Source organism: Corvus moneduloides, chromosome 9 (assembly GCF_009650955.1).
Source record: "Corvus moneduloides isolate bCorMon1 chromosome 9, bCorMon1.pri, whole genome shotgun sequence".
In the NCBI taxonomy this organism is placed as follows: domain Eukaryota; kingdom Metazoa; phylum Chordata; class Aves; order Passeriformes; family Corvidae; genus Corvus; species Corvus moneduloides.
The window spans coordinates 9,613,432-9,640,401 of NC_045484.1; the positions used below are offsets into that span (position 1 = coordinate 9,613,432).

The 26,970-nt window shown below is 39.8% G+C and overlaps 1 protein-coding gene and 1 long non-coding RNA gene across 5 annotated transcripts in view; both read left to right on the forward strand.

Moving 5' to 3' along the window:
• Positions 1-1,368: 1,368 nt before the first annotated feature.
• LOC116448102 lies at positions 1,369-12,971 on the forward strand. The gene is made up of 5 exons (XR_004241808.1): positions 1,369-1,456; positions 6,571-6,703; positions 10,031-10,128; positions 10,778-10,869; positions 12,558-12,971. It is a non-coding gene; the product is annotated as an uncharacterized LOC116448102 (long non-coding RNA).
• A 3,553-nt stretch (positions 12,972-16,524) lies between these two features.
• PTPRC (protein tyrosine phosphatase receptor type C) overlaps positions 16,525-26,970 on the forward strand; it is a 61,304-nt gene continuing 50,858 nt past the window's right edge. For 2 of the 4 annotated variants that reach the window (XM_032118121.1, XM_032118123.1), the window contains exons 1-2: positions 16,526-16,624; positions 16,710-16,827. In XM_032118121.1, the coding sequence (XP_031974012.1) occupies positions 16,761-16,827 (67 nt within the window). In that variant the 5' untranslated portion in view covers positions 16,526-16,624; positions 16,710-16,760. The other 2 variants (XM_032118120.1, XM_032118122.1) reach the window with 2 other exon arrangements.

Consider the following 26,970-nt stretch of genomic DNA (forward strand, 5'->3'; position numbering starts at 1 on the left):
TAATATGAAATGGAACTTCATTTACATGCAGTTAATGTTAATAGGAAAAGTTTGCTCTAGTAAATATGTGGTCTGAAAGGAGCTGCTGGAATCAACAATAAAGGCAAATTATTATCATTTTGGCAGTTCTGAGCAGCTGCCTGTTTCATCTTTGAAATAAATGCCTGGAAAGATTTTTTTTTTTTTTTTTTTAGAGAAAAAATTGGAATTAGGCTACTATGAAAGCACAAAAGTATTCTCTCTATTTCTGTCTGAAGATATTGTGAATATTTGCATTGCTCTTTTTTGACACTATGGGTAACAGCAGAAGCAGCATGGATTAAACCTTTCTCACAGAGCATGGCATAGGCTATAATAGAAGTCTCTCAAAAGAAAAAATCATTGCTTTGAAAAACCTCAAAAGATACATTAAAAAAAAGAAGCTTCATGCTTATGGGTATGGTAACCCTTGATAAAAGGCTGCACAGTCTTGGCTCTCAAAACACTCTTGAAATTAAATTAAATCCATTGAAATTCTTTAGTAGAGGCCTAAGAAGTAATAGCCTTTATTGTGTCAGTGTGCCCTACTGGATCTTTCCCTTCAAAGCCACCTGAGATCCTACTCTTAATAGCAGAAATGACTGTAGATATATGTCCCAGAATTCACAACATTACAGCAGTTCATCTGTCCATTTCACTTGTCCCCCTTTTCAAGGAAGGGGTGAACGCTGTATGCAAAGTACTGAGTCTCAGAAACTACTCTTTTTCTGCCTCTCTCTGGCAACTTGACTCCTCTTTGCCTTCAGAACAAAACCAGGTCTGCTTTTATGAAATAAGCTGTGATAGTATGAGCAGCCATTCTTGCATTTTGCCCATGCCAGCAGCTCCCTCTCAGCGCTGACACCCAGGGCCTCATGTTGAGTCTGACCTCCAGGCAGGCTTCTGCCCCAGCTGCAGGTGTAGCCCTGCCAGCCCTTTTGCTGGCTCCAACAGCCGTGTCTTTAATGAATCCCACATGGGAAGAAGAGGGACAGACATGGTGATGAAAGACGAGGCTTTCTCCTTGCGAGCTTCAGTGAGGTGCGGGGGCAGGCACTCACCTGTATATGTCAAATAAATGTTGTGCTACAGTGTCAAGCATTGTGGATGTTGTGCAAACTGCCTGTAATAACAACAGGTTGATATAGTTTTCATAATGTGCATATTATGTCCCATGTATTCCAGAAAAAAGCCCCAAAAGAAATGTGTGCTATTACCCTGGCGACTGCTCTGAAGCATAATGGTAAAGCACTATCATTTCCTTGAAATTTCCAAGTATAAATTACCTTCTGTCATTTTAATATCTTTGATATCAGTGTTTTCTTCTGAATCTCTCACATTTCTGTTTTTGCAGTTCTGCAGTATGTGAAACACTTATAAGTATTGATGATACTGAAGAAATAACAAGGCTCTACAGCATAGAAACCTGTGACAATAGGTATGTGAATTAGAGTGGGAGGGGAGCTGACGGTAAGAAGTTCAGAAACCTGACTCTTTACAGTAACATTGACTTCCTCTATATGAATTTTTGTTGTTTTGAAGGTTAGATATATAAAGGGATGAGTTGGCTGTGGGAACTTTCCCCTTCCTCAGACAGTATCTGATAAGGTTGTTACCAACAAATCAAAGGTTTGTGTGAAATATGCTTATGCCTGTGTGTTATCCTGTTATTTGGCTTACAGATCTTCATAGCAGCTTTGAAAACTACCTTGTCAAAGAATCTGTTTGTTTTAGAAAACTGACCTGAAAAATAATTTTGCAAGGGTAACCCCCAGAGTTCTCTGCAGGAACATGATTTGAGCACATTGACTGGCACTTGAGAATGAAAATGTTTTAGTTCCACATCTACCAGCAGTTTGCTTGACCTCTGAGGCAGTAGAGTAGTGGTGCAGCAAAGAGGCATCCTCAGCCCCCAGGGTCAAAAGCTGTGGGAGCTATGGCATGACAGGGGCTCTACTGCACAGTCTGTGGACAGCCTGTGTCCTGGCCTGGAGAGAATACAGAGATGACCCAGCCCTTTGCTGCACCCCATGATGTCTCTCAGGTTGTCTAACAGCTGCAGGTAGCAGTGGGGAAAATGTGATGGAGTTTCATTTCTAAGGACTGTTCAAGGCATATAAAGAGGAAAAACTGCTGCATACATCTAGGCTGTAACTGCTACAGTTAGTGTACCCTAGCTTGCACCAATATCCTTGTGGGAAAATGGAGAGGCCTTATAGGCTGTATTTCTTCCCCTGTAATCATCAAGAGCTTATTTAAATGTTTTCAGGCTCATGGTTTGGTCATGTTACTGAATCACAGCCTCTGCACAGAGACCACACAGCAGCAGACTTTAAAATTCGAGCAAAGGAAAGTCTAAGTATTAGGAAATGGCTTGAAGATTTCATTGCATTTACTGCAGTGATTACACAGACTCTGAAAGTTCAGTTTTAGTAGTAGGTGAGTGGCAGTAGGTTCTGTGTTGGAGGAAACCCTCATATTGAAAAGAGTATTTCACAACAGAAGTGTTTCAGGTTCCCATACAAATGGGAAACAGTTAGGATCACTCCAGAGTGGCATAAATGGAAGCCTTTGCCTTGGTTTTGAAATTGTAAGGTAAAAAATTTCAGAATTCACCATCCAAGTGTCCACAAGAAGCAATGTTGCTTCAGAGTCCTAGAATTTCAGTGCTATCTAGTTAATTATGCTGAGAATAATTAGGAAATGCTTGTGTCTGTAATCTCCTTAGTCAGCTATGTAGATTTTGCAGCTAAGAGCCTTGATTTTTTCATAGCTTTTGTATGCTGGGCATGATGTGTAGAAAAACTGATTTTTATATTTTTTGCTCTTCAAATATGCAACATGATTTTAAACAGTCTCAAGCATTCAGCCAGAGTGATTGATTAATTGGGAACTGATTGATGGTCAGTAATATATTTGAATTATTTAAGATAGTTTTAAAAATGAATAAAAATGAGCTCCCATACAAAAATACCAGACATTGTACCACGTTTTGCAGTGTGGAATTTTTTTTTTTTTTCAGTCAATACTGGAGTTATGGAAGTCAGGGAAGAATCTTCAGTGGAAATGTGGTGGTTGGTGTGTGCATGTGCTCAAGCATGCATGTCCACAGCAATGTTGATGAAAAGCTCTACCTGTCCTACTCTGTTACAGAAATACTTTTCAAGTCTCTCCCCTTCTCTCTGAAACATCTCCAGGATGATTGCAGAGATAAGGAGAAACGTAAAGGTGGGATTCAGAAGGCAAAAGTTGTGCATAAACTAGAAGGGAAAATTTAAAAAAAAAATAAAATAAGAACACCCCAAACAAAATAAATGCATTGATCACTTTGAACAACCCAGCTAGACCCTGCTGCTTATGTGTGTCTTCTAGCTTTTCTACCCCTCTCTTTCTGAAATATAATTTTAATAAGTTCACAAAGCTGTTTTGAAACATGCAGCAATAAGGCATCATGGAGTCCTATTAGCTGATGATAGCAAAGAGTGTGTTGGTTTCAATGTATTATAACCAAAAAGAAGAAGGAAGGGACAGGCTTTTAATCTGGATAGCTCTGTATGGAATGGTGCATGAATATACATGCATATATATGTGTCTGTATAGGAACATATTTATAGTCATAGAAATATCAGAAAAAGCTGCTCAAACACATGGTAATAGGTCTTTAGTGTTTATTTGGTGCGTTTTAAATACAATTTTTCTTTCATATGGACTGCATTTCCAAGTTCCTTTTCTTTCTGTCCTTCACCTCACTGGAGCATTCAATTTCTTTGCACGTAAGACCAGCATGAGGTCTGTAAAATTGCTTTTTTTTCAGTAAGAACTACAGGATTTGGCCTATAGTTTTAGTGTAGATGAAAGAAATAATGAATTTCTTTGAAAAAAAACCCAAGGAAAATCGGGACCATTTTGTTCAATACTACATCACTGTTTCCAGTAATTGCCTTGTACAGTTTGCAAGTCTTTCCACTTTATGTAAATACATTAACTTCTGAAAATCCCTTATAGCTGTGAGGTGGGGCCTTTTGAAGGAGGTGTTCTTTTGAAGGTTTGAGGGTCTCTTAAACATACATTTTCTTTCTTCAAAGTAAATCTTGTAGACTCCCTGTCACAAATCCTTCTTGTTAGGAATTCTGCTTGAAGAACTGTTTGAATTTCAATATCAAGTATTTCAAACAAATACATCTAATGCCTCAATACATTTTTCTTATGGTCAGTCAGTGGCCCTAAATAAGAAAGGGAACCTCTGATAATTTGAATTCTATTCCTAGCAACCCTTTGAAGAAAAGAATAAAATAAAATCTGAGGTTTTTTATAGTTACTCCTGAAAACCAAGAAAGGGGAAGTAACTGTAAAGTTCCAATTTTTGAAGCTGCTTTCTGTGCTTCATTTTGTTTTCCCATTCCCTATATTTTTGTAAGTAAGATGAGTGAGAGTTGAAAAACTCTGAAACAGAAAATAATGCAATACCTTAAAGGTAGGTTTTGGTCTTGACTCCTAAACAGAAGAAGTAATTAAGTACAGGCATCTATTTCATTATCAGTTTAAGCCATCAAGTGAATAATAGTTGTATTTGAATTTTCTGTAGTGAAAGCCTGTTCTAGCAAATTTTAATGATTGCAGGACAAGTGATCTGATTTACACATCATGAAGGAGTGAGGATATAAGACTTCAAAGCATTTACCTCTGAATTTTTATTGCAGTTAAGAATGGCTGTTTTCCTTGAGATAAATTTGAAAATTTTGAAATGTTATAATGCAACGATTGTGTAGGCTACAAATAAAGAAAAAGAAAAGGTATTTGTAAAATTTGGATATGAAGAAAAACAATATCATACTCTCAAGAAATTTGCATAATAAAAGTCAGAATTTTGCTCAGTGTCTCTGCATCTATGGATGTGAGAAAGTACATACCTTATCTTGGTTTAAAAGCCTTTAGCTATGACAATTAGGGAAGCATATAGATTTCTTGAATCTGGTTTATGTTATGAGATTACTACAGTCCAAGGACACCTACTTGTTAAGAAAGCCAGAAGTGAACTTTATTCTTTAAGTCCAACCTCATTTTACAGTCAGGGTCTTCAGGAAGTAAAATCATAAATCTGGAATGTTATAAAATATTTTCCCATAATTCAAGGTCAGGTTATAAATCTAAGTTACCATGTCTCTTGCTAGGTATGTATTTACTCTAGTTCTTAGAGCTGAAAGCTTCCAAGAAGTGACCCTTTAAATGCTATTGACATTAATTTTAGCAGCAAATTTGAACACTACCCTTGCTGAGCTGGGCAGAATGAGTTGCTTAAAACAAGTATATGCTCAAAGGTTTTTGTGTAGCATGGAACACAAAACACATAAAGGATCTTCTTTGCCTGATAACCCTTCCATCTAAAAATGACAACTATTCTGCGACTTCATCCATCCTTACATACTCATGTACATGTTCCTATATGTCCCTACAGATACACTGAGAATCCTGCATACCATTGCCCTTTTGGAACACTCCTTTGGACTTCACAAATGCGTTAGAGGCGAGGGTAGGGCACAGCAGCCTGACCTCTAGATGGAGTTGGATGTAGTAGAGCACAGTGCATTGTACCAGTGTCCATGCTTTCTCTGCTGAGATTATTACCAGCATCTTGCTTGCAGACCTCTCAGTGACCACTTCTTGCTTCATGATCTGCTTTTCTCCTCTGCTCTCCTCCCTCTCCTCTCCTTCCCTCCCACACACAGTTACATTGCTTGACCAGAACATGTGCGCTGCACAGAGCTGAGTGCCAAAGGGTGCATTTCCCTGAGCACTGGTATGGTCAGGGGACAGCTGGGGAAAAAAGAAAGACTCTGTCAGTGCTCGTCCCCAGCTTAGGAGAAGGACAACACAGATATCTGCACTAGCAATGTATTTCTTACAATGAGGAAAATGTCTGAATTATTCCAAATAATCCTGCAGAGATGGCCATAAAGTGACAGCTATATGTTTTTAAACAGAGAAAACTCAGCCTCACACTTCAGCAGGTAAGGGGAGGAAGAGTTACTGGTAACTGTGTACACCAGAGGTATATTAAAATATGTGGTTCAACTACAAGCCAAGACACACTGAGACATAAAATGTATCCCATCAAATATACTGCCAGAAAGTGTTATTGGGAGGGCTGTGTAATGGACCATTTTGCTCCATACAGTGTGTTCAAGTCCTGTCTTGTTAAATGGGAGCTATGGACAAGCTGAAAGATAAGCTGGGAGCCAGGGAGCTCAAGAGATGTACTCTCAGTACTCAGACTGGACAGAACTTCAAATGTCTGCACACATCTGCAACCTCTCCCCTGCCCCAGAGCAGGGTTTGTTGGTCCTGCAGCACCTGGGAGTCAGTGTCATCTATGCTTTAGTTCAGTGCAAGCTTCAGATCACCCCATGTATTGTGACAAGAGCTAAGAAACCAGCTTATCAATTGAGAAAAACCTCAGGCATCTGACTCAAAAAGTTTTGCTGAATCTTTAATGTAGTCCTTAGATGAGAATATGGATGGTATTTATCTGTCTCTGTACTTTTCTACTTTCAGTAAGAAAGTGCTGGCACCTGTGGCAGCTAGATTGGTGAAAAGGAGCTTGGTACCTCTGACGTACAGAATGAAATCTGAGATATTAGATTGCTTGTCCCCAAAGGACCAATCTTTTTATCCAAACAATCCAAAGGTAAGAAGACATGCACTCACCTGAAGTGTTTCACTATGTTAAATTGAGGCTGGGGATTGAGGACCAGCATATCAACACTGCTGTTTTCAGCTCCCAGAGTATTCCTCACTTCAGGGACCAGCAGTGGGCTGCATCAAAATGCCTTAGCTAATTTCCAGAAAGCCTATCTATGAAGAGAGCTACCAGAGACAACATAAATGTAATTGTGGCTTCACTGATGTAGCTTGAATTTCACTTAGCTGGAAAAGAAGGTTATATTCAGGCCCTCAGTTATAAATTTTGTGGCTCTGCACCATTTCTGGGCCTTGGTAATTATCATACAGGAACCAGAAAGTGAAACCAGCTTGGAAAAGTGAGAGCAGCGTTGGTTTATGGGCCAAGCTGAGGCAAGAGCAAAAAGCAGCAGTCAGAAATTTTTATTGTTTTACAGTTATAGCTTTATTTGGTCTAGTAGTCCAAATCTGTCAGTCCTGAAAAACACTGCTGGTGATCTTTCACAACAGTAAAGGTATTAAATATGTCTAATGATGCAGTTAAATAAAACTTGTTTCCACTGCATACATTTTTGATAAATACAGCATGAAAAATAATATCAGTATTTTAAGTGGGTATTTTCTGGGATTCAAGATAATCTATTTGACAGGGCTTTGGGGTTTTGGTTTTCCTTATGAGCTCTTACTTGTTCGATAAAGAGTCGTAGGAGATTTTGAACATCGGTAGATAGTTTATAAAACTGATTTCACATAGTTTAACTATTGTAGATTATGAAAACCAAAGTATTTCCCCCCTTAATTAATCTGACTGTTAATGAAAGCATAAAACTGTTTAAAATAGGTAAATAAATATAGATGCATGACCTTCAGAGAGATCACATGGTTATATGGACGTACAAAGAATATGTACATTTTCAGCTTGCTCAACTTTCTAATACGAGCTAGGACATGTATAAAACCCAGGCTTTCTCAAAGCTACTTTTTCTACTTCCTGTTACCTCTTGGCATGGAGCAGTGGCCACAGTGGAAGCAGCAGAGAAAAGCTCTTCCCACCTTGTTTTTGAACTTCTCTTTTCTCACCCTGCTTGTGTTCCTCATGCAAAAATATGCATGGAACTTGTTTTCCTCAGGACTGGTATTGTGGCACCCAAAAATTGTAGTAGTATGTGAAAGGTATTTCCAGCTAGAATGGCATGTATGTAAGTCTGACCTTACAGATTCATGATTCAAGAAGGTGAAGAGTCTGCAAAGAGCAGTGAGACAGTTCAGGATTTTTTTCAGGCTAATGTGGGAAATCTGGAGAAAGGAAGGTTCTGAGAGCAAGGAATAGCACGAAAGATTTTTGGATCAGGGACAGAGGAGAGCAGGCATGTCTTGTTTTGTTTGCTGTCATCTGTCTTTAAATTGTTCCTGTTTATGGTAGAAGAAGAAAAGGAAAATGAACAGGTTATTTGCTTTTCTTAGGCAAACTTATTTGTGAATCTGTATTTTTCCATGGTGATTGGTCTCCTCCACCTAAAATGACTATGTGCTGATGGAGAGGGTAAAGTGTCTCAGAAAATTCACCCCTCCAGAATGTGTCTCCATTGATCAGTGTGGAGCAACTTTCTGAACCTCGGTAAACTGAAAATTAAGCTGGGATATCAAACTAATATGAGGTTCAGATTGCTTAGTATAGCTTTGTCTGAAGGAAAAGCCTTAATTTTTGTTTACCAGGCTACAGGCTTGACAGACTGACTTTGCTCTAGGAACCAGCATTGTGTTTTTGGTTTGCATCAAAATCAGTTTTAAATAATGCCTCTATATTTTAACACAGAATTTCATAAACTCTAAAGAGGATCTTCTTATGAGAAGAAGAGAAAAACAGACAGAGCCTCTTGCTAAATAATTGTTGCATGAGGTTTCATCTTCTGTGATATTTCCTAACTTACTAAGTGTAGGAAGTAACACTTGCTGTAAGGCAGAAAGAGGATGTGCAAATATTTTATGCTGATCTGGGGAGTGAGAGCATATTACCAAATTAGTATATCAGCCTGAGCTTGGTATGGGAAAAATGAGCTATTCTTGATAATAATTTATATTGCCAACATTTTATAACTTTTCAGAGTAAAACTTAAGAAACAGTAGTGATACTAGGGTTTTTTGGGGTTTTTTTGTTTGTTCAGGTTTTTTTGTTTGTTTTTTTGGGTTTGGATTTTGTTTTTGACAGAGACGAGATTTTTGCCAGTGCACACATGAGCACATTATAAAATAGTTGTTGTGAAATTGTGGTATTTCTTACTGTCCTGTTTTATGAGACATGTGAAAGGGGTATTTTTTTCTTGAAATAAATGAATCTGATACTGATTTGCTCCTGTTGTGATTCAGGTGTTTACACACTCTGAGAATTCCAGGTGTTTGTGGAATACCACAACATGGACTGTTTCAGCATGATGGATTACCAGCTTGCCCCCCTCCCCTTCCACCATCCTTTTTTGGCTATTTTTGGCTCTTCCATTGTATGGTATGCACAGACTGTATGTGTTTATAAGGCCTCAGCAATGTGTTCCTTGGGCTTCCTGACCCAGTTAAAATAGCCAATTTGTGCTAAATGTCTTGGAATGTTTATTACAAAATATTCTAAGGTGAAATAGAAATTAGCTATAAAACCCATATTACAAACCAAATCCATTTATTTCAGTGTTTGTCTTCCCAATGCTGTCTTTTCTCTTACCTGTCATAAATCACTCAAGTATTTGCTTAACTCTGCCAAAATTTGTCTACTGTTTACATGATTGTTACTTTAAAAGTGTATTTCCAATATTTTTGCACCTTTGTTAGCTGACTCTAATTATGCCCATTAACAAGAAGTGATAGAGAAATATTGGAAATGGAATGAATGACTTTTGCATAACTCTTTTTCTTTAAAGAAGTTTAGAATTTGCTGCCTTTGCTAAATATTTTATTGTTTTTGTAGTGTGAGATTAAACCAAGACATCCAGTGCATCTTTGGACAGATTTATTTTTTTCAGAGTATCAGCACTATGAACTTGTCACATTTTAAGATGGCTTATAGTGTGTGTGAATCAAATAAACTGAGTTGCTTAGAGGCATGGAAACTGAGGGAGGGAGGGAGGGGGACGTAGACCCTGATGCACAAAGTAAATACATCAGTGGAATCAGCTTGGTTTCCTAAGTGTTTCAAATTCAAAGATGGTTATTGCAAGTTTGGATTATAGAAATCTTCTAGACTCTTTTAGCTTTTGAGCAGTAGTTTCTTGACAAGCCCCTGAGGAAGAAGTAATGCCTGCCACATGCTTACCTTTGGAGACATCTCTCTAACCCTTTTGGACAGCCCCAGAGAGAAAACTCATGTCACAATGAGAAGAAGGGCAGGAGATGGGCTATCAGAAGATGACCGACAGCATCACTGTGAGCAGACCAGCCTTCTAGGTAAAGATTTGTGCTTTATGCTTATAAATACCTTGCTCAAAGGCATTTTTGTGCTTCTATACCATAACGACTACAATCAGCTGTGGGACTTCATTTCCATCCAAAACATCATAGTTGGGATGTTAGAAAAACATTTGCTATAGAGTAATCCTGTGTTTTATTGGAAAAATGCACACAAGTACTCTTGAATATAAGTGTTGTCATCTGACAGATAGTAAAACACCAGGACAACTTGTAGAGCACAGCTAATAGGGTATGACAATAAATCTGGCATCCTAGGTGGGAAACAGTCTGGGTGGAAGCAGGATGCAGTGCTAGAAGCAAAGAATACAGAAGTTAATATTACAGAAGGTACCTGGTTGGGAAAAACAGAAAAGGGGACAGAGAACTTGTTGTAAGCGCAGTTACAACAAGAACTCTCAGAAGGCAAGCTGCTCTGCTCGTTTACAACAGAGACCAGCAAGCAGTTAGCTGAGAGGTAGCATGTGGTAGGAACATAGCCTGAAACATGGGTTCAGTAGCCTACCCTGACCCTGGTCCTGGCCTGCTTCAGCTGAAGTTGAGCCTTAAAAAAAACATAAAAAAAAAGAAAAGCCCACCCTGTGTGTTAGCTTCAGAATAAACAGACAGGTCTTTAAATTTGCTACAGAGCACACAGGAAGCAATGTTCAAGAGATAAGCGAATGTCCAGTGATCTGCAATGAAACCAGAATGGAAACACTTTGGAAAAGACTGCTTCTTGTAAGCACTTTCTTCTTTTTCTGTGTGGGCTCTTTTGTGTTGGCAGGTGCCACTATTGCTTTGATTCGTATTCTGTCAGGCCTTCTGCAAACATGGCGCAATTGTGACTTTATGGTGCAGGTAAGACAGCATTTACTGCAGAGTGTTAGGCAGTAGAGTATAATTCTGCATATAATTTGGGAAAATTAACCAGCAGACACAGATTAGCTAATACCAAGCCATCAGCAAGCAAGTAACCAGTTTTGCTGAAGGCAGGGTGGATTTGGTGAAGGTGATAGGGGAGACCCTGCACAGAGGGAGCTGTTTAGTACCTCCAGCTGGGGTGGTATCCCTGAGTTTCAGCCTGATTCTCAGAGAACAGTGCCCTGCCTGGCATTGTGCTCACTGCCCTTTAAAATTGTGGTTCTTCATTTGCTGAGACAATCTCATGAGTGCCTATACAACCTAAGAAGTTATACTAGGAAATGAAAATTGGGGGGGGAGGGGCGGAGGGGAAACAGAATCGGACTAAGAGAAGGAAAAATCTGCCACTGTTGAAGAGCTCTTCTGAATTAGATTTCAACAAGGAGTGGGTAGCAAATATTCAATTAATTGTCATCCCTCCTTTTCATTTTCCCTTTCCAAGTGAATGATGGAAGGATACAAAGAAAATACACTGTGGGTAAAAGTGTTTATTTGATGTTTTATAGCGTAAAATGATCTCATTCATTGTGCAATATCTGAACACCTTATACAAAGGTAAATCCTGAGCCGTTCTCAGCATCCAGTACTCATCCAAGTTCAGGAGGAGGAGCAGATGTTCAGCACAAATCTAAAAAATCTCAGGGCTTATGGGTATGCTGACACTGTTTAAGGGTAGCAAATTCTAGGTGGGCATGTTAAAAGGAGCTACTAATTTCACAGTAACTGAGCCCAGTGTTATCCTGGGCTCAGTGTAAGCAAGAAGTAGGTGCCTGGCACTTCCAAGAGCTTCTCGTAGACTTATTGCTCATTTTGGGCCAGATTGTGAACAGTGCCTCAGGGATACCAGAATATGTTCTCTGTCCTGAGCAGGTACAGCACAGATCATGCAGGCAACATATGAAGTGAAGATGTCAAATCATCATTGCCTGAGGGTTGATAGCAGCAGAGCAGTATGCTTGCACAAAGAGCTCTATTGTTTACTCTTGACCTTAAAATAATTTGATCCAATATGACACATCAAGTAGAAATGTTTTCTTTCTTCGGGAAATAGTTCTTGGCAATTGAAAACAAGTCTGAAAAAGTATGTGCAAAATAGATCCCTTAGCAAATGTTCAGTGAAATATTAAGACTGTTATAAGATATATTCTCTAGCATGAGCAATGTTTTCACAGTAAGACTGTCAAATTAATTTTACTGGATAAAATGCATAATGCAGGTTTAAACAGAGCTTAACAGAGTTAAACAGAGTTGCCCTTAGGATGAATTTACCCTGTGTCCCTTAGTGTTCGCAAGAGCGTGCGCCCTCAGTTTCTGTAGAACTGCTTAATTCTGTTATGCAGTGTGCTGAGTATCGGTGTAACTGAGCTGAGTCATATGAGATGATTTCAATGCAGGGGAGAGTTTGCAAAACAAAGTCTGCATTACTTTAAATTCAAAAATTGTATGGAGTATGTGGAGAATTTAATTTTTATTTAGTTACATGCTTTGTATTTTATTCTTTCAAGGCCTCTGAACAAAAGGAAAACACAGGTGAGTTCTTGAGAATACATTTATTGAGAAAACTAATACACATACCACATTTTGTAAACACATTGACACAAAACAGCTTTAGGTTTAGGTACCACTGGAGAACACCATTGCCTGAATTAACCCTCACCCTCCATGCTATTAAACCCTCAAAAACCCAAAATACATCCCAGTTAAAATTCTTGGTGATTATGCTAAGTGAAACCATACTGACTTTGATAACCTGGACTTGGAAGTTGTGTTGTGCGAGGAAGATGAATGCTGCAGTGTTATCTGGCTAAACTCTCAGGGAAATGAACACAGGGTGAAACTGAGCAGCACGAAATCATATGAAGAGAAAAAAAAATGGAGTGTGGTTTCACTGGCATATTTCCATCATGGTTCCTATGGCATTAAACCCAGTGAGCACCAGAAATGATTGGTTTTGGGTGGCACAGGCCCCATAGGTGTCAGTGTGCAGGGGAAGTGTGGCTATTGATATCTGATGGCAGATACAGGGTGGGCCAATCTTTGGGGGCAGCCTGTGACAATCCAGCCTGAGACACAAATTTATTTGGCTTGTGGCTATATGAAGTTGCTGTTCATACCCTGATTACTGCTACTGTTGCCTTCCTTTATCCAGTCTGTTTCCTCCTGGCTCAGTAGCACCAGGCAGAGGTAGGGAATGGTTTGGGGAATGCTCTTTGGAGTAGGAAAGGGGAATCTCAAAATAATTTTACATGGTTGAAGAGTTCAAGCTCTCCTTGCCTTTAGGGTAAATAGTAGTGAGTTTTATGGCTGTTCTCTACTTTCCTCTGCCCTTCACTGGAATAGGAAGCAGCTCCTTGGCTTCTCCCCAAAGAATAGTAAGGTATTTTTTAGCTGCATTATCATATGGTGGCTTTGTTCTGGGGCAGAAATGTCATGCATGTGCTTGCCCCTTCCCTCTGTCACACATTGTAATCTGATGCCTTTGAGCGGCACAGCTTACAAAACAGAGTTACAGAAACACCTCTTGGTAGAAAGCAAGTTAGCAGTGACTGTGGGGGCTATTAGAGATCTGGGTGTCTCTCAGCAAGCTCTGAGACTGTTCGGGGTCTGAGCGGAGCTTTTGCACTGTCTAACGTGTCACTGGGCACCTTCAGCGGTTTTGTCTGATGTCTTATGAGAGCCTATGTACAGAGACGGGCGGGTGTAGCGTTTATTGCTTCATAACAATATTTGCAACTCATCTGGAGAAACGCTTTGCTTCTTTCTTCTTTGAATTAACTTTCTTTTCCTCTATATTTCAAGGGCTCTTTCCTTTAAATTTTTGGTAGGAGGAAGGAGGCATGGATTTGTTATCTTTTCCAAAGCCTTCAGATGCAAATTGAAAGCAAAATTGATTATTATTTGGGACTTATATTTTTAAAATTTTATTGCAGTTGTAATACAATTGCCCTTTGAGCTGGTTTTTAATAGCACAGAATAGGAGATATTCATGATAATTTATCAAATCTGTATTTCAAGACAGGTGAATCAGACAAGGAAATATTTGCATCTTATACTGTTTGGTTGGTTTTTTGGAGGTATTGTGGCTCTTTTTATAGCTTACAAAAGAGAGAGACTTCCAAAGAGATGGGTAACTTAAGCAGCTGCACATTTTTAATGTCATTTTAGAAATCCTTGTTAATACAAGTGGATGGTTCTGGCTTTGATTCTTTCCAGCACAGGGGAAGTATACTGCTGTAGTTACATACTGACATAATTATTTTGGCCAATTAAAAATGCAGGGTCTCTCCTGAGAAAGGATTTATTTTAACAGACGATTGTTTAATGTGCAAGTAGAATAAATTAATCGTCTCCCATTCCCTCAAAAGTAAAAGTTTGGGTGTAACCTTGGGAAAGGAGACTGTGGTTCATGTTTGGGAAAAGACTTCACATGTTCTAATAGAATCATAGGATGTTAAGGGTTGGAAGGGGCCTTAAAGATCATCTAGTCCCAACCTCCCTGCCATGGGCAGGGACACCTCCCACTAAACCAGGTTGCCCAAGGCCTTATCCAATCTGGCCTTGAATGCTGCCAGTGTTTGAACATCCACAACTTCCCTAGACAACTTGTTCCTGTGTTCCACCACTTTTACAGTAAAGAATTTCTTCCTAATGTCTACCCTATATTTCCCTTCTTTCAGCTTGAACTTACTACTCCTCGTCCTGTCGCTACAGTTCCTGATGAAGAGTCCCTCTCCAGCTTCCCTCTAGGCCCCTTCAGATACTGGAAGGTTGCGATGAGGTCTCCACATGACCTTTTCCAGGCTGAACAGGCCCAGCTTTCCCAGCCTGTTTTCATAGGGAAGGTACTCCAATCCTCTTACCAACTTCATGGCCATCCTCTGGACTTGCTCCAACAATTCTGTGTGCTTCTTAGGTAAATTTGTAACTTTGGTCATCAATCTTAACAGTTGATGGTTTATGGTTAGCAGTATACCTAGAATGGCGTGATCACTACAGTGTGTGATGTTCTCCCCTAATAATAGATAGGGTATGTTGCAATATTTCAGTGCTGTGGAAGCTCTGTCAATATCACACAGCCAGAAAAGATCCACTCTGCAGGAATTTGTCTTGGGGTCGCAGCTTGAGGAGTTGAGTGGAGGTGGTATAAAACTGCTGGGGAAGGTCAGGTAGGAATGGAGCCAGGTTTTTTTGAGAACCTTTAGGAGAGATTCTCCACAGGATGCCATGCACTCCGCTCATCAGATGGCACACTTCAGCCATGCTGTTATCCTGGTTTTGTCTAAGATAAAAGGGACTGAGATGTCGGTGCTGCAAGCAACGTATAACTAGTCTGAATTTAATTTGTGACAACTCCAGGATGATGAAGTTATTTTATATCAAAATTGGAGTCTCTGGAATGTCAGAGCAATGTCATTGTATTACTTTTGTTCTGAACATATTTACAATATAATTATTATTACAGCCACATTGTATAGAGACATACTGCTTAATGGAATCTAAGATTTTGGCCTGTAGGACTTGACTCAAAATTGTAGAAGATGTGTTTAATCTTATGAGGAGTTTGATTCACACAGGTAATTTGTGAATTAATATGTGAATTTGTGCAACTTTTTCCTGTGTGATACTTAGGTTTCTGAAGGACTTATGAATAGGCAGCACAAAAGTATTCTCTTCCCTTCTTTACCTGTCTTATGACAGGGTTCTGCTGGTTCTTTTAGAACCTCAGAAATCTTAAATAAGAGAAGAAATCCCAACATTTCTTCCCCTTTTAGTCTACTATATAAGGGGCATTTGTTACCAAGTTGTTGAGAACTTCCTCAGTGCATGCAGTCAGGGAAGATGTCTTTTGTGTACCTTGCATCAAGTCCATGAAAGTGACAACAATCCTCCGGCAAAATCATGGTTAAGAATGGTATTGAGTTCTCTAATTCTAAACATTATAGAAAACAGAATTAGACTGCCTCTATCCATTTGTTGTGTATTGCTGTCATACCCAGAAAGACATCCTTGTAGAAAGATTCAGAAATATATCCCACAGAATCACAAAATATTTAGGATTAGAAGGGACTCCTAGAGAACAAGTTCAGCTCCATGTTGAAAGGGTTTTCATTTAATCATCAGTTACTTCACCTGAGGATGCATCTTTTTATGAAGGCCTTGTTGTCAGAACAAGTGTTTTCATGACTCGTGGTTAGGGTTTCTCTTCCTCTCAACAGAAATCTCAAGAAACATACATAACATATAAGGGAATCAGTGAATGTGTGCAGTAGAAAAGTGCATATGAAGAGAAAAAATGACTTGGCTAAATCCAGTCCTGTGAAAAGTGAAATCTTGTGTAGCTCCTAAATACAAAGAAAGAAATAGCTGAAAATAATCTATTTTAGTTGAATTAAGGAAGCTAAGTATTACTGCAGGAACTTAAGAAAAACCCCTTTGACTTCCTGGAAACTGAAAGAAGTTTTTTTGAAGAAGTAATTGTCTCTGACATCACTGAAGTGCATTGCGAGTTTGCGAGTGGTTAGTTAGGGTTACAGAGGAAGCAACTCCTTCACAGATAAGCAGACAGTGCAATGTATGTGCCTAGTTAGTCTCCTTTTGGGTTCAAGTTTGGTGAAGAAATTCTTTGGCAGACAGATAACATTTATTTTGCTTTCCAGAGAGAGACACATGCTGTTTCATAAGGATACACCTGATTTCCAGAAATAACCATGTTTTTGTGGCTTAAACTCTTAGCATTTGGTGTTGCATTTCTGGGACAGGATGCTTTTCTCAAAGGTAGGTCACAACTGATATTTTTTTCTCTCATTTTGATCCCTCAATATCCTCTGTAGATGTAAAACCAATGAAAAGCTTTGTAAAGTGGAGAAATATATTCTTGGTTCAGAAATTAGAATACAATTGTATGCAATGGTGTAAGAACCTAGGTCAGGAAGACTGACACATCATGTACTAGGCTAAAATGTCTTCTGCGTGGTCCTATGTGAGAGTTACACAAACCATTTAAAAAGCCCCACACATTTGTAGCTGTATTTGAAAAAGAATACATTTAGGTCTCTTATGTGAACCTGTTCAATGTAGTTTTTATGTTTAGCTTCATCTCATGATGCAATACTTTGTTTTCTGTGTTTAAATCCTTCAAGAAAAAATCTTCCCATCAATGTTAGCCACTCCCTGATCACAGAATCTGCTTACAGTTCCTCAAGTTTTGATTTTTTTACTGCAGGAGGATTAGTAAAAAATTCTAGAAGTTGTAAACTAATCTCTACAATTGGTAAATTACTTATTTTGTAAAATAGACGTTATTTATTTATTTTGTAAAAATTGCCCCTTAAATAGTCTTTGGAACATTTAATTACCTCACTGCAGGTGAATTTGTTGCTTGACTTTTTTTACTTCTATGAGAGAAAGAACCCAAGAGGACAAACTTGCAAAACATGTTAGATGTGACAGATAAAGAGAGTAGCAAGAAAAGCAATTAATCTCGAGGTAATACTTAATAAAAATACAAAAAAGTATCCATGTGCAGGAAAATATTTTTTCATCAGTAGAAAATGCAACATTTTATGCATATGTATCTTCCATCAGTTTAGCTAGTAATGTAATTTGGGATAGTTGACGGCAGACACAAAAACTTTTCTCTAGAGTAACGTTGACCCTAAAAAGTGGCTTGAAATATTTTTTCTGAAATGGCAGCGAGTTATATTCAGGGCTGAAATCTCTTTTCATTTACATTGAATTTATTCATGCTTCTACCCTCCTGTCACTATAGTAACTCCAGGTTTATACTGATGTAAGCAACAAAATGATCTGCCTTTAGTTGATAACCAGCTAAGAAGAGCGTTTGAAGCCTGAACATTAGCTCTCTTGTCCCTCAAAGTCCCTGAACAGAGACAGCACTGCATAAATCTGGTTGATAGCTGCTGGATATTATAAGAAAACAAGTGAATGCTGCACTGTAGAGGAAAAGAACAAAATCTCTTGCTTTTCCTGTCCTTTTTTTTTATCTGCTGTCCTACTTTCCATTTTATAAGTCCTTCTGAGACTTCCCACTGCTACCTTTTCTTCAGAAAAGGCAGGCTACTGTCTGCTCTCTCAGCCACCTCCACAGTCAGTCAACATGTTAGCTGACAGAGAGGGCTGGAAGACCGATAAATGGGTAATAGCATTTTATTTCAAGTAATAGTTATTTTTCCCTGTTCACACACAGTAGACTAACTTGAGCCAGTTCCTCTTTACATTTACTAAACTGAAGAGCCTTAAGGAAATGATATTTTCACTCCTCTCTACTACACTTAAAGCAATTAAATCTCATGCTGTAGTATCAAGTACACAACTTCATAGACCTTGTTTTTATGATGTTTGGCACAGAGATTGCTTCTCCTGTCAGGGTGACAGAACCATTATACTCCATATTTGCTGTGCAGATTGCTCTGCCTTGTGGCCAAGGGAGACTGGGCAGTCTCCCAGGGAGGGGTTTGTTAATGGAGGAGCAGCACTTCGAAAGGGTGTTCTTGGTTCTATGGCAATCAGTTTTCAGGCACTTGATTGTAAGTGTTGGGTGGGCACTGGGACTTCTATTGTTATTACTAAAATTATTTTCCAATATATCATATTGGATACTCTTGTATCTAGTGATTTTGAAAACTTAGCAGAAGAAATTTTAAGGTTGTCTGACTTCCTCCACAAGCTCAGACATCCTATAGAACACCACTTATTTCCTGTAATCATCACGCCACTTTTAGGAGCATCAAACTACATTAAACCAAACAAAATAGAAGAACTTAGAGCCTGCACAAAGGCCTTTTCAACTCTTTAAATCCTTCAAATAAAAAGCATGAATCCAGCTAATTTTTCTGATAAGGAAAAGAGACATGTAGTGGTAACCAAACACCCCAAAAACCTGAAAAATGCCCCAAAGCCCTCCCCCAAAAACCCCTAACCCAAGCCAAAAAAGTCAGAGAAACACCTTTGCTTCATTTTAGGAATAAGAAATGCTAGCAGAACAAGCACTGTTTCCATTAGATCATTATTTCAAGTTCCCCCTTCCTTCACAAAAGTATTAGCAATCTGACAGCTTTCAAAAGCTTTCACCCACTTCTGAGCCACTTCCTTTATTTCAGGAAACTAAATAATTGCTTGCTGGTTTTGGGTGTGAATGGTTTCTTTCCAGCTTAAAAGTATCAAGCTTCAGCAGGCACACTGTGCTGGTTTTGTGTGGGATAGTGTTAATTTTGGACACAGCTAGCATGGGACTCTGTTTCGGGTTTGTGCTGAAAACCGGGTTGATAATACACGGATTTCTTCTGTATCCCATACTGTTTATGTCCCATGCTGTCCAATACAACATTAACCACTACCTGACTTCCCATCCTTTGGTATAATACACAGATATTATTCCCTTAGCCTATCAACCACTGCAAAGTGTGCATAAAATGTCCACCACCTGCGCACGGAGTCCATTTAGTCCAGGACTGTGGGCTCCATGTTGTCATACTCAGGACAGGAGAGGTGGTTTGTTTCGTGGTTGTTGTGCACCAAAGCCAGCTCTGTTGGCGTTCCTGCTGTGCTTGCTCTGCTTCCTGTAAGGCTTCTCCTCCATTGGTTTGGGTGGTTCTTGTTATAGTATTTCCTATAATATGCAACTCAAATCATGGGTTACAACAATTTAAAGGTATTTCTATTACAATCTCTTACCCACTCCCTATCGGGTTTAACAGTGCAATGAACTCATCCCCTTGCCCTTATTCCAGCTTGGATTTATCCATAGGCAGCAGGCCCTTAGGGTTGTACCTGCTCCAAGCAGAGCCTTGTCTATGAGCCAGTCTCTTCAGGGACACACCAGCTGCTGCATGGATTTATGCACAGCCATAGTTGTGCCACAGTGGCTCTGAGGGGCAGCTGTTCCAGCACGGCCCTGTCCATGGGCCTCAGTGCCCTCAGAAACAGATCCACTCCAGCACGGACTCACCCACAGCCACCATCCCCGCAGAAAGCAAACCTGCCCAACACGGCCTCGCCCCTGGCTGCAGTCCCTGCAGGGTGTTCCTGCTCTGCTGTGGGTTTATCCATGGCCACATGATTTCACGTCCTCCAGCACAGCTTCATGAACAGCCACAGGTGCTTCAAGGTGTGCCTGCTGCAGCACCCACCTGTCCTTGGGCCATGACACCTTCAGGGGTGCACCTGCTGTGGCACTGACACAGCCACAGCCACTTCAAGATGTACCTGCTCTGCCATGGACTTATTAATGGCTAAATAAACTTCAGGATATCCTGCTCCTACGTGGACTCCTCCACAGGTTGCAGTCCCTTTGACTTCAGTTCACACTGGAGTTCTGGAGTGTCCAGTACAGCAGCACAGAAACAGCAGTGATTCCCTGGCCATGTTCCAGTCCCTGTGCATCCTCATGGCTGTCCTCAAAATGTTCCCAGGCATTGCAGAGTGAGGGGATCAGCAGCACAACAGCAGGGAAAGCAAAAAGCAGCCACTGATGAGCACTACACTAACGAACTGTAAAGCATCAAGCCCAGGGCAAGCACAGGAGTCTGCCCAAAGCAGCCAAAGAGCCACAAAGGCTGTAAATTCCATCTAACACATTCCAATCAGATCTGTTGTTATCTGAAACCCTTTGAGCCCTACATTGGGTGCCAAAGAGGGCTGCTGTGGTTTAACCCCAGCTGGTAACAGCCCCACACAGCTGCATGCTCACTGCCTCCTGGTGGGACTGGGGAGACAATTGGAAGGGTAAAAGTGAGAAAAATCAGGGGCTGAGATAAAAAACGTTTTGTGGGTAAAGAAAAACAAGGAATTAATTCACTGCTTCCCCTGGGCAGGCAGGTGTTCAGACATCCCCAGGAAAGCAGGTCTCTATCACTTGTAATTGTGACTTGGGAACAAAAATGCCATCACTCTGAATGTCCCCACTTCCTCCTTCCTTCAGCTCCATATACTGAGCACGATGCCATATGGAATATCCCTTTAGGCAGGTGGGTTACCTGTCCCAACTGTGTCCTCTCCCAACTTGTTGTGCACCCACAACCTCCTCACTCAGTGGGGTGTTACAAGAAGTAGGAAAAGCCTTGACTGTGTAAGCACTGCACAGCAGTAATGAAAACATCCCAGGATTATTATTTGGATTCATCACAAATCCAAAGATAGCCCCATGATAGATAATGTGAAGAAAATTAACTCTACCCCAGCCAAAAGCAGCACATGCATGAAATCTGGCCGTGCAGTCTCCATGCCCAACAGCTGTGCAAGTTTCCAGTTGGAAGTGTTACATTTTCTTTGCAGAGAGATCAGCATAGCTCATCCTATGGCTCCAATTTTCTGTGAGAATCTTTTTCACAGATCAGTCTATCGCCTTGGAAAGAGTCTGGCCAACCTAATTTTTTAAGTAGTGGAACTTAGTAATATTGGTTTGTTTCATGAGTAGGATAAAGTACAAGGGGAATTGCGCTGGCAGGAGAATGTATATTAAGGTAGAAGAAAGCAAACGCTTTAGAGCATCACCACTGATGTTGTCCTCTTATGGATGCCCCAGTGCAGGTTCTGTTTAGGACTGTTCCTTTTTGTTATAGCGGTGCATTTGAGGATTTCTGAAATGCATACCCTAGAGTCCTGCACTCAGGGACCTCTTAATCATTTACAACAAATTGCCTGCTTTACACATTGTGCACCACCCCAGTACTTTATTCCCAATGAACTGAGGCAGGGAGTTGGTGTGCACACAGGTGGCCTGCAGTTCTGCTCGCTCCCTGGGCTGGCCAGACACAAGCAACTGCTAAACTGGAAGCAGTTTAGTTTCATTATGGTGTCATACCTAAGCTACAACCCAGATACAAGTTGGTTGGAGCTCAGCAGCACTCTGGCTGAACTGCTTGGATTCTGGACTGAAATTAGATACTGATTTGGACTAAATATATGATTTTCTTTACTCATTCACCTAAACCTGTGCAAACGTAACAAGCAGATGGCTGAATGGTTGATGTGCTATCAGTATGTCTGTTGATGCAGACAGTACAAGAGACATTGGTTCTGGACTAATGGGTCTTCCTTACATAGTATGGAAAAGACATGTTCTACTCATTTTTATTCACTCACATCAGTATGTTGATATACTAAGAGTATTTTACCAGTGTAGACCTAAAGCCAAAAATACTGCCATGCAGAGACCAGTTCTAAAGAAAGTCCAGCTCTTGGTGGCTTGGTATTTGGAACTACTTCCTTTAGTTTTAATTTGGTGAATTTATATTTATATATTTAGGTTCTGAAGAACAAATCAACAGCAAATGTGTTAGAAACACTGCAGATATAATTAAATAAGGCAGAAGAAATGGGGGGAGGAAACAGGATGAAGTGACTTTCCAAAATGTGTCAAGTGTCAGGAATCAAGCTCTGTTTTTCTGACTCCCATGACCTATCTGCAAAACTGCTTGTTGGTCTGGTAGCCTGTGTATGCATTAAACAAGCAGCAGTCTCCACACTGAAGATGCGGGTATATTGTACATATTCTGTTTTCTTTGCTGTGCAGCTGCATTGTGGTATTTAGTGTATCATGCTGAGAGTTAGGGAAGAACACCAAGTCATGGAAATGTTCTGTCCTCTGTTTAAATTCTCAATCTACTTGAAGAGTTAATATTCATAAGCATAAATCTGGTCCACTAGAAAGGCAGAAGAAATTAACCCCACAGTGACCTCTCTGCATCATGGCTTGACTTTTTGTACATAGTCAACTACCCGGTGTGGTTAGCCCAAGTGTCTCTGCACCGCCCTGTGCAGGGCAAACTTGCCCTGAGTCATTCCCCCTTCTTTGGGAGGCTGTTCCTCCTCTGCTGCCAGTCCCAGGGTGAGAGCTAAAGCAGGGAGAGCGCAGCACGGGGGTAGAACCCAAGACAGCAGAGGAATGAGAAGTGCTGCAAGAAGGTGTGAAGTGCTGGGCAAGGCTTGCTAGCAAGAGTTCAGCTCTGGGCTGTGAGATCCTCTGAACGCCCAGCAGAGCACCCGTGTTACAGGAGTGCAGTGGCTTAGGCAGGGCTGGGCTGGGTGTTTGTGCCTGCTCAGAACAGATGGGCTCACTGAGCTGGCTGCTGGCACTGTCACTGCCAGCGCTGCCTGCAAGACAGCGACTGTTCCCGAGCTCTGCTGCTTTCTGCATCATCCCGAGATACCCATCGTCACACTGATTTATCTTAAATCATATGTAACTAGAAATCAAGCAATTTTTTCTTTCAGACAGACTTACGAAGTACATCCAGTATATTTTGGAGGAAGTAGTTGACTCTCTTCAAAGCTCAGTTTAAGCCCTGAAGCACTTCTGTGGAAAAAAAAAAAAAAAAGGTGAAAAGTTTTAAAGACTGGCAAAACTCTGGCTTCCTCCTGTAAATATCAAGATTAAAATAACAGATAGTTACGAAAGTTGTTTATTTCCCTGCAACTTGACTGTTCTTTCAGCCTTCACGTCCTGATATATTTCCAGGCTAGCCATACACTTGCAAACAGATCTTTTTCACTGGTGTTTCAGTAACTGTTACAGCATTTTATCTATTTCGAGGCTTTTTTTCCCTTTCAAGTAAAGCAGTTTGGGGCCTTCAATGCCAGGATTTTAGAAACTAGCTGTGAGCACTTCAGTGCTAGCTTATATTATCCATAGTGTTGTATAGCTAACAGGATCCACTTCTTTTCTTTTATACCACTACTTTGCAGTACTGTTCTTGCAGTTATTCCCTCTGTGTCAGTGCCTTCTCGGCTGGCCTGCTTGCTTAGGTTTCTATTCTCTAGTTTCAAAGACTTCTCTTACAATCTGTCTGTTCTTCATTCATAATCCCACTGCCTCGCAAAGAGCTCTAGAGGTACCTTTTGTAGAGCATGAATGACTTTTTTGTTGTTTCAAAAATGTGGGCTCCATGGAGGAATATTTTTAATTGCCTTTTGAAACAGATTCTTTTCCTAACAGTAAGAGAAATAATAAAAATAGCTGTCTAATAGAGAAATGAAGCCATACAATGAAGCTTTTTGTAAAATATGTAAGGAAATAGTAGTTCATTAAATGAAGCATATATGTCCTATATGAGTTGAAAGATTTTTATACTCAGAAAAATATATAATACAGAACCTTAGCTGAGATGTTACAAAAATATAGGGCTAGTGATGCCTTTCCGGGTAATCATATATATTGAAAACTTTGAATTGAATATCCAACATAGTATTAAGCCCTGAACTGTTTCCAGAGGCTTGTCAGTTAAGACTATGTAGGTGAAAAATAGGGTAAGATAAATGGCAAAGCCGAGTCAGGCTTCTAGAATAAGATCTAAGAGACAGAAGTCAGCTGCAGTCTAGGTTGTCTTAGAAACTTCTGGTGTGAAGTGTTGCTTTCATTTCTCCAGACCTCAGTTTCATCATCTGTCAAACTGAAGATAGTAACACTTACCTTTTGGAAAAATGTAGAGTCCTAATTCCTTAAATATTTACAGGTATGCCTGTGTCTCGCAACATGTAAACTACCAGCAATTAATGTGGTGAAACTGGCTGTACATTAAAGTATCTTGGGTAGTGTGAGCAAAGAAAGCAAAAGTATGGAGCAAATGACTTGTTCATAAATTTCTACCTTTTTCTCAGTCCCAAAGCACAGGTGTTGTCAATGGGGAGCTGATACTTTTGTGCTGAGTAAGAACGACCCATACTGTGCTTAACTTCAGCAAATCTGAAATTCTGTAAAACACGATCACATCAACTGTAGTCTCTATTTTACCCATTATTGGGTGAAATGTGGGTGAAATAACTGAAGCTGATAAATAAGTTCTTGAGACACTAGAACAGGACCACCAGCCTTTTACTTCCTGTGTCTGTGGATGAGCTGAAGTGTGCTAAACAGATCACAGCTGCAAAGGTTTCATGTTATCCTCCACATTTAAGGGTAAATACAATAGGAAGCCTGTCTAGTAAATGAGACGTTTTTGGAGTCTCAGTGGTAGTAGTTATAAACCTAAGCACCTGCTCTAGAGAAGTGCAGGCCAAGCCGACTTTGTCAGCATATGATTTAAAATCTTATGCTCACATAATCAAAGGAAATATGACCAGTGCTGCTACTGCAGCAGTTTGATTAACCTCTTAAGATAGACTTTTGATGCCTAAAATGAATGCAAAATCATGTGTGTATACACCTTAAAGAAATCTTCCAGTTTTAGTGAGTTTTGGATAGAGTATCTGGAGGATTTCTTAATTCATATCACACTTTCTTGGAAAAATTTAAATGATGAAACATATATTTTTAAAATTATGTGATTTTTTTTTTTTTTTTTTTAATTTGGTCCCTGATGGCAGTAAGAAATTATTGCCCTAGGTCGCGTATACCAAGGAACCTCCTCCCAAAATACAGTGTGTGACTGTTCATGCCTGTGCAGTATGTGTGAGTGGAAGGGTAACATTTGGGATACTTCAGACTGCCTAACAAGTACAGAAAAAAAGCTTGACTTCATTTGCAGCTTCATTAATGCTTCTGTGCTCAACTGTGCTGCCTCAACAAAAGTGAAAGATCTTTCTACATCCTCCACACACCTGCAGTCTGGTGTATTAGTCTGAGGTAAGAAAGATTTGGGGGAAAGATGTGAAAGAGCAGAAAGAAATATGTAGCATTTCTGATTTTGCTGTCTTTGGTAATAAAATGACTTAGAAATAAATGTTTCTGAGAGACATCCAATACTCTTGCTCTTAGAAAAAAAATGGAGGAATAATAACAGCTTAAGCCAGTGACAGCTTCCTATCTAGAGTTTAGAATAGGTTTACAGTGGAATGGTGCTGAATATGAGGGAGGCAGCTCAAGGAAATGAATGTGAAATATATAGAGAGTTATTTAACCTTGACGGTAACAGTAACGGATCAAGGTTTTATAACACTCAGACATGAAACTTTCATAAAATCCAGTGTTGCTTGGCCTGCCAAATTTAGCATTTTATACTTTTCTGCAGACTGGTTGGTTTGGCCATGAGGATTTTGAAGTGATAAAGTAGTTAAGTTTTAATATGTAGTAAAACATTATTTATAGAGGTATACGGTTATGGAACTCACCTACAGATGCCTTTTGAATCAACACAGAATGCATTAAATTAATTAGAAATCATAGAACAGTTCAGGAGAAAAGGTCACACAAAAATTGCAAGATATATGGATCAATTATTCCAAAAGTTAATAAAAAAGCAACAGCTGTGTTTATCTTCCTGGTGCAATTAATGCTGGGCTCAATGGCCTGCTAAGATGCAGTTGTGCACTGTCCTGAATAAATAGAAAAAATTTTGGTGCAGTAGCTGGTTAAAGATTTTGTGTTAACATTGGAAAGAAAACCATTTACAATGTGGATGTCAACAAGTGTGTTGTCATTGCAGGAGGATGCCTTAAATGGCAAGGGAAGGACTGCTTGCACAGCTTCTAAAAACCACACTCCTCACCAAGCAAGGAAGACATTTTCATAACAAAATGCATGCCAGAAATGCCGTTTTTAGCTGCTCTCTCTGCAGCTGATGCTCTCTGTTTCTCTTCACAATAGAATTGCTGCTCACCTGAGTCTCACCTCAGTGGTGATGTCAGTGGAAAGTTTGAAAAAGCTTTCAAGTATCTTACAGAATTTATTTTTCCTTTCTGGTTTTGTTGGTTTGGGATTTTTTCTGTTTTGGTTCTTTTTTTTTTTTCCCCCCCTTTAAACCTACTGGGGGTCTTCAAACTCCAAGATCTGATTTCCTGTTAGCTGCCCTGAGAAAGCTGTTTGGAGGAGATATCCCTGGCTTTGACTGTAAGCTCCAAAACATTTGGGAACTGTTTTTACACAGAAATGAAAAGAAAATGGTCAGATTTTCAGAGGACTTTCATGTGTTGGTCACTGAGACAATGTGAAAAACTGTAGTGTGCAGCTGCAAGTTAATATTT